This window comes from Vespa mandarinia, chromosome 2, assembly GCF_050613455.1.
Source record: "Vespa mandarinia isolate Hongniang chromosome 2, ASM5061345v1, whole genome shotgun sequence".
NCBI classification, from domain to species: domain Eukaryota; kingdom Metazoa; phylum Arthropoda; class Insecta; order Hymenoptera; family Vespidae; genus Vespa; species Vespa mandarinia.
In genome coordinates this window covers 10,172,961-10,180,243 of record NC_140811.1, presented here as the reverse complement: position 1 = coordinate 10,180,243, position 7,283 = coordinate 10,172,961, and the positions used below count along the sequence as shown (strand labels likewise).

The 7,283-nt window shown below is 35.5% G+C and overlaps 2 protein-coding genes across 2 annotated transcripts; both read right to left on the bottom strand.

Annotated features, from left to right (window-relative positions):
- Window positions 1–607: 607 nt before the first annotated feature.
- Osi15 (DUF1676 domain-containing protein Osi15) lies at window positions 608–2,557 on the bottom strand. The gene is made up of 2 exons (XM_035873756.2): window positions 2,166–2,557; window positions 608–936 (listed from the first exon to the last, which is right to left on the bottom strand). The coding sequence occupies exons 1-2, from the start codon at window positions 2,548–2,550 to the stop codon at window positions 608–610; spliced, it is 714 nt and encodes a 237-aa protein (XP_035729649.2). The 5' UTR covers window positions 2,551–2,557.
- A 1,143-nt stretch (window positions 2,558–3,700) lies between these two features.
- On the bottom strand, window positions 3,701–5,153 carry Osi14 (DUF1676 domain-containing protein Osi14). The gene is made up of 3 exons (XM_035873701.2): window positions 4,851–5,153; window positions 4,602–4,784; window positions 3,701–4,212 (listed from the first exon to the last, which is right to left on the bottom strand). Exons 1-3 carry the CDS (start codon window positions 5,062–5,064, stop codon window positions 3,830–3,832), a joined length of 780 nt encoding a protein of 259 aa, XP_035729594.1. The 5' UTR covers window positions 5,065–5,153; the 3' UTR covers window positions 3,701–3,829.
- Window positions 5,154–7,283: the final 2,130 nt, after the last annotated feature.

The following is a 7,283-nucleotide window of genomic DNA, read 5'->3' as shown; positions in this document are numbered from 1 at the left end:
CCACGCGTGGTAGCAGGCAATGACATACTAACCTTGATACTTGCGATCTACAGGGTGGGGAAAGGTGTCTCACCAATCAAAGCCACGACCAGTTTTCCCACTTGACTCGACACAATGACCTCAATATTCCTTCTCCACGTTTCCTACTATCCCCACTACTGAATGTACTACTCTCATGTCTTTCTCTTCTCTCTGTAACCCTACCACACCGTCCATGACCTTCCATCTAGGTTATTAGCCTTCTCGTCTGACTGACTGGATAACCTTCTTATAAGCTTTTACGTCTCCTTCCACTTCTCTCTTTTTTCTATACTATATTTTTCTCTATTTCTTTTTTCTTTCTCATTTTTTTACGAGAACTTATATTCCTCCTTGATAACCTTTTTCGGAGGAGAATTTTCGGCTTCTCCTTTAACGAATATTTCGATATCTTAGCAAGTAATATGTATAAATGGAAAGTAAAAAAAATAATGGAAGAAAACAAAGTTGTAGGAAAATGAAGCTGTTTTTTTTTTTTTATAGAAAATAACAGGAGAAGCGAGTATTTTTAGTGACATAATAAATAAATGAAATGATGAGACGAAGCTATAGCAAAGATGCAAATCTGTTAAGGAGTGTCTTGATAGGGGTACTGTTCGCCATTGTATTCCGATGTCCATCCTTTATAAGGCTGATTCACCTCTTCCTGCGATCTATGCCAATTTTCATGAATGTCGTAGGGCTTTACTACTCCGTAGCTAACTCTGGGAGGTGATGGTGGTGTGAGAAGGGCCTTCAGAGCTATGGCTCCGGAAAGAAGAAGAGACATTAGACCGGCACCAAGACCCTTGATGCCAATTAATCCAATCAAAGTGATAACGATCGGCAAAACAATTAATGTCTTCAACTTTATAGCTAGAATTATAGGCAGGAGCATTCTCTTCAATTTGGTACGTGCTGGAAAAGAAAAAATTTAATTTGTTTTTTTTAAATTTTGTACAGGAATACCGAAAATTCATATAAATTTGTCACGGTTCATTAAATTAGCATCGCTATTTAATTATTATTTTTACAGGTATATATAAAATAAACGTATATCCATCAACGTGGAGGGGAAGACTGTCTAATTGATTTTCATCATCGAATCTACTTTCTCTCGTTCAAAGCTCTCTCTCTCCGTCATCGCCTTCCTGCGGCGGTTGTCCCAGAAACCTGGAATCTCGTTGCATTCACGTCCCTACTAAGTAAAGTCCTACTTTATTCGGGTGTCCTTCTCCTCTCTATGTTCTCGCGGATACCGACTTAATAAAAAGAGGACACACATTACACACGATTTAACGATCGTACGCGTTCCTTGCTTTCTTTTCTCTCTTTCTCTTTCCTTTGACAATTTCTGTCGATATACAAAATTCTTTTCTTTTTCCAAAAATCCCACTCACGATTTCAAAAGTTCGAAGAATGTAAAGAAAAAGTTTCTCATCCTGACGCTTTCGATTTTCGAAACAAATGAAAAGATGATCAACGGTTTGCCTTTCTTGAACCAATAAGAAAAGAAGTCACCGGAAGTTCTACTTTTGCAGCCAATCCGTACGAGTCTTCGCGTCTCACTTTTCGTTCATTGGACGTTTTTCGTTCATAATCTTAGAAAGGTGCAATACTATAAGATTCTGCTCGGTCGAAGATTGTCTCAAATTCAAATGGAATACCGAGCTTCGAACATGAAATTTTATGTTACGAGATAGTAATTTCCTCTTTCATTTAAAACGATACTTTTAGTAAATGTTACTTCATTTTACTCATTTTTTAGGAAGATTGTCATTTTAATTTAATTAAAATTCAAGCAGAAATTTTGAGAAGACTAGTAATAAACTAATAGATTGCAGTTTTCGTACATAATTAAATGATATTCAGTTAAAAGAAAATTAGTTTAAGTTTTATCTTATTAACGAGACAAATTTAACATATTTCACGAAATCTCTTTTCTTATTGAAGTTTATACATTAAATTTCCAATTTTCACGAATTAAAAATTATTCATCATTAAACTTTTCATTCGCCATTCGTCTTTGTATCCATTAATAAACCTTATATTCATATATTCATAATATATCCTTATATTCATAATAAAATTCAATAATCTTAAATTAGTGATAAAATAGTTATATTCTTAATTATTTTGATATTCACCTTCAGAAGCTCCATAAGCTAGACTTTCAAGCTTGATATCAACATTCTTTTGTCCCAAAGCTCGTCCAAAAAGATCTACGGAAGATCCATCGTTCGGAAAATTGATGTGAATCTTTCTGGTTTTCAAGAATTTCTCGATTCTATCCACCAATGAATCAGCGTTTTTCTTAGCCTCTATCGAATCCTCTTTAACTGCTACCTTCTGTAGCGTTATTATATTATCATAAATGTTGATATTATCCTTCTCGTTCAATGCGTCCATAGCTCTCACTAATCTCATTTCTATGTGTTCTACGCTATCGTCATCCTGCAAGACCCTTTGAGGATTACCGACAACGATCGCTAACAGCTGCAGAAATACGATAATTTTTGCCTTCATTGTCATCGAACGTTATTACAGCTATGAAGCAACGAATTTAACTGTTTGTCCCAAGGTCTATTTTTTCTTTTATATATCTATCGTCGATCAATGGTGGGGCCACAGTGAACCATTTGGCAAGCTAACGTGCAAGAAACGTGGTGCGAAGAATTTTAATTTCATGTTCTCTCCAAATAACAAGCGCAAAGCAAGTGCAGAGCACGGTCGTCGTGTGACGTAGGGTGCGTCCACATAGCGAAGTCTAATTTTCCTTTTATTCGCAAACACTTTCTAGACATTCAATTTACTGTCAATAATCTTTCAATCTTGTATAAACTAGATTTGACTAGAATAAAACTATTCTCAAATTAAATTTACTTAAAAATATTTGGAGATATTCGGGAATAAATTATGCTTTTAGAGATAATATTTCAGAATTAATTATGCTTTTAAAGAAGATATTGGAGAATAAATTATGCTTCAAAATCATGAATATACTCTCGTCTATAGATAAAGGTATTATTACAACGCTGAATAATGATTTATTAAAAATTATTATTTCTGTACCTATTTGTGAGATAATATCATATAAAGTTTGTTTCGATAAATTTTGTTTTATTAAGTGTCAGAGAGAAAGAAAGAAAAAGTAAAGATAGCAAGTGAAAAAAACGACGAAGAAAAGAGAAAGATAAAAGGAAGGTGCGAGAATTTCACAGGTGGGGGAGTAAATGACCTCGTAGGTATGTCCATGTTCAATTCGAATCGCATATGAGGCCGATATACCGCATTGTCAGTTCGCATGAAAATCGACTTGCAATTGAAGCCAGATCACCTTTTAAGCTTTTGCCGACTGATCTGCCGACTGATAATAAAACTAATCACGTACTTTGTTTTCTATGCACAGTATTCACGCATGACATTAGGATATGCATCTTGATAATTTCTCCAAACTAGAAATCGTTCTTGACATATCTGTAAATTTTGAAAACGGACATCTTTGCGTTTCTTTCGATTGGACATCTTTCCAATTTTTTTTTTTCTTGATCGGACGAGAAAAACGTGTAGGTAATAAGAATAAATCGTATATAGTAGAAAAAATGTATTATATTTGAGAGTTTAAATAATTTACATGAAGTATACAAATTATTTTAAATATTATATATAAATATTAGTCTACCAGTCATTATCGGTGGATAAGATTACCTACAAGAGGTCTACTTAAATCATGAGAGATATGTATATGATCATACTCCAGCGATCTCTCGATAATATTTTCGAATGGAAAATTCATTGAATGGAAAGTTGTTTATTGAGATTCGTTCGTAATGGGTTCGTAGGCTGAGTAGGCAAGAGAATGAGAATCGATTTTTCCAGTAGTGTCGTCCAAGCTCCTTCTATAATATCCTTGTTGAACTCCAGCTCCAGCAGAAGGCCACCCTTGAGTAGATGGCTCGTACCAATTGCCACCAAGTGATGGTGACTTTCCGAAAATATTACTAGCCATGCTGCCACTTCCAAATATTTTTTGGAAAAAGAGAATGCCTGCCAATAGGAGCGCTATTTTACCAACAAAATATGCCTTTAACGCAAGCAGACCCAAACCTCCAAAAAGGATTGGAACGAGTGCGAAAATTTTTAAGCCAACTGCGACGATCAGAGGCAAGATGATTTTCTTGATTTTGCCACGAGCTGAAATCAAATATTGTATAAAAAGATAGTCATATTTAAAAGCAAATGTCTATTAGTCTCATTATCAATTACAACCGGTCGTTTTAAATCCGAACTCGTTTACATTAATTCGTTCATTTAAAAAAAAAAGTTTTTTATTATTCATCACAATTTGAGATGAAAAGCGAATCGCATGGCTATTCGAGGGAACAAGTTTATCCGGAATGACTTGAGACTCGGTGTGTATAGTTATCACGAAGGTGAAAGGCGGATTTTATTCGTCCGTATTTGTAAGTTGTGACGCCGCAAATCCGTGACGTCAACGAAGCAATCGCAAAGAAGATCACGATTATATCATCGAAAACGACTGTACTTGTTCCGTTTCTATAAGCGCTAAATGATTTGAGTACCTTCGGTTAGTGCACGAGAACTGAATTCTTCTGGCATGCTGATCTTCAAGCTATGACTCTTCATAAAGGACATGGCCGAGTCGAAGAGCATGCTGACGAGTTTGAAAGCCCTATCAGAGGTATCCTTTGGTAGTTCGTTCATCACATCTAATTCAGTCTTAAGATTCTTCGCGGTACGTTCCACTACAAAGAAGAATGTTAATTAAAATGTCTCGTTTAAAAATTGACTTGGCAGTAGAAAAAACTTACTCGGTTTATCTCGTACGAAGACTACACTATCGATCAGTTGAATATCATTGGACCTAGCAGCTCTGTCCAATGTGGTGACAGCTTTAACGAAGATACAACTAAATAATTCATTCTCATGCTCCAAACAGTCGAGCTCTCTGTTTTGCAGAACCTCCGAAGTTGGTACCGCCATTGCAGCATTAACAAGGAATCCCAAGATCAGTAATTTGTTCATCTTTTCTTTATTTGGTTTCCAACTTTCGGATTCACTCTAAAAAAACACGAGAAACACTGACTACAAAGCGAAGATCTTCCTTTGGAAAATTTTCGAAGCAAAGTGTGATCTGGTCCTCCGTAGCTTCGATCTTTATAGGCGTGTATTCTAGAGGGAGGATCCCCCAATATTCCCCCACCTAACATACGTCGAAGCGTATAACGATGATGACAACACGTAGCTTCAAGTGCTCGCGCGAACTCATCATAGCATTAGTATACACTTAAATGGGATGTTGGTGGAGATGCCACTTCCTTGTCTGAACTTTCCTCGATAATTTTTTAAACAAATGCTCGGCACCTCCTCCGTGGCGTCAACGTACCTTATCATGCCTAGTTGTTGCTCCTTCGTCGAAGAAGAGCTCACTCTCAGTGGTTTTTCTTGGGTACATCGCTATTTAGGTCAGTAGGGGAGACATACTTCTTATATGCTCGGATTAGGGATTCTATCATCGTCCTGGGATCCTTTTTGTAATTTCAGGATCTGATGCCCTTTTAATTGTTACCAGTCAACCATAATATCCTCATAAAGGTAAATGAAGTAAAATGAAAAGAATAAAAATGTAGATATATACCTATACATTGAAAAGTTAGATTTAACAAATACGCATTTTTTGAATTTAATTATTTAAAAAGGTGAAATAAATAGGAAAAGAAAGTTTAAAGATCGATAAATCATCTCAAATAATTATCTGGGGATATTACAACGATCTTAAACAAACTGATCATTTGACAGGAAAAAGCACGAACAAAGAGAGATTCATAAATTCTACCGGATGGGACAGGTCGCTCGTAACTATATTTGCATTGTAAGAGTTTCTTCGTAGAAACTACACGACCACATTTCTGGCAGCTCATCAAAAACGATATTCTGTTTCAAGAGAGGAAAATGTAAAGGACACGTAAATAGAAAAAGCTCGTATCTACTATGAGGTCTTCGATCTTTCATAGAATTCCACAGTTTATTTTTATGCCTATTTCGTAACCTATTTTCAATAGTTTAGTTAGAAGACTTCGAACCCTTGCATCTAGTTGCGTCCACGTGCACAAAGTCGTTCACCTTGACCCAAAGACATGCTCGATGGAAACGTGTGGACCTACGTGTTACGTCTTCGATGAGATTTCTTATATAATGCATGTAATATGATATGAAATTCCAAGTTCATCTTTTATGGTTTTTTCTTCCTTGTTATTTTTCGGTAAGTAATTTATAATATTTCGATGGACATTATAGATAGAATAGAAATATGTATCTATGTTTATAAAATCATGAACAATAATATGAAGATTTAACTTTTATAACGTACTAACAGATTTACATATTTTTCAAATTTGTTATAACTTATGAAAACAAAGAATCTATTTGTTTCATGATAAATTAGATTGGCAACCGACTGACCGACGACAACACAATGCATTTAGTTTCGTCGGAGGAAATTTGTGAACAAATACGTGATTATTTATAAGCGCCACAAACGTAAAAGTAAGCAGCCTTGCATCTGGGTCATTTTTCGAATAACAACCAGCTTGAAAACGAAAGACACCATATTCGCGGATGGACTCCATTGTACTCAACGTTCGATGGGCCTCTTTAAATATTTAACAGTACGCTTATGAATCGTGAGAGTTTTGTCCTCGTCCTCTCTCTCTCCTCTCTCTCTCTCTCTTTCTTCCTCTTTCATTTAACGGTATCTCGTTTTGTAAGTATCGAAAAATTTCACGCGACTGACCTTTCTGGGTTACATTATAAATCTTCACTTGACTTCCAATTACAATAGATATCAAAAGAGATTCAAAAGATCTGATTCATCGCGATCAATCACACATAAGTGTCATTCAGACTTCCGAAAATAAAGTTCAAAAAATGATGAGTGCCACTTCGTAGAACAAGAAAAGGAAAGTGTACTCTAAATGGTGAAAGTTTCGTTTTACTATGGATGGCGAATATTTTTGTTGATTCATCTTTGTTCTTTAAAGACGTTTAATACGTTCGCTGTTACAAAATATTTCTAAATATGTAGCGCAAAGCTTATATCTTGTTTAATAATCAACGAAATAGAAGATTTCTTGTTTGATGTTAGAGGATATAGAAGAACAGGGCCAATGACCTGACAAATGCGTCTTATATCCCTAGCATATCTTTATTTTTTCCTAGGTGTTCCTTCCTATGTTCGGTTGTAT

Bases quoted from the DNA above. Each gene is read 5' to 3' on its own strand.
- Osi15 (XM_035873756.2), bottom strand. From the start codon at position 2,550: ATGACAATGAAGGCAAAAATTATCGTATTTCTGCAGCTGTTAGCGATC. The intron at 937-2,165 runs GTGAATATCAAA...TTTCTTTTCCAG, and splicing joins AGCTTATGGAGCTTCTGAAG to CACGTACCAAATTGAAGAGA.
- Osi14 (XM_035873701.2), bottom strand. From the start codon at position 5,064: ATGAACAAATTACTGATCTTGGGATTCCTTGTTAATGCTGCAATGGCG. The intron at 4,785-4,850 runs GTAAGTTTTTTC...TCTTCTTTGTAG, and splicing joins CTTCGTACGAGATAAACCGA to TGGAACGTACCGCGAAGAAT. The intron at 4,213-4,601 runs GTACTCAAATCA...ATTTGATTTCAG, and splicing joins TTCTCGTGCACTAACCGAAG to CTCGTGGCAAAATCAAGAAA.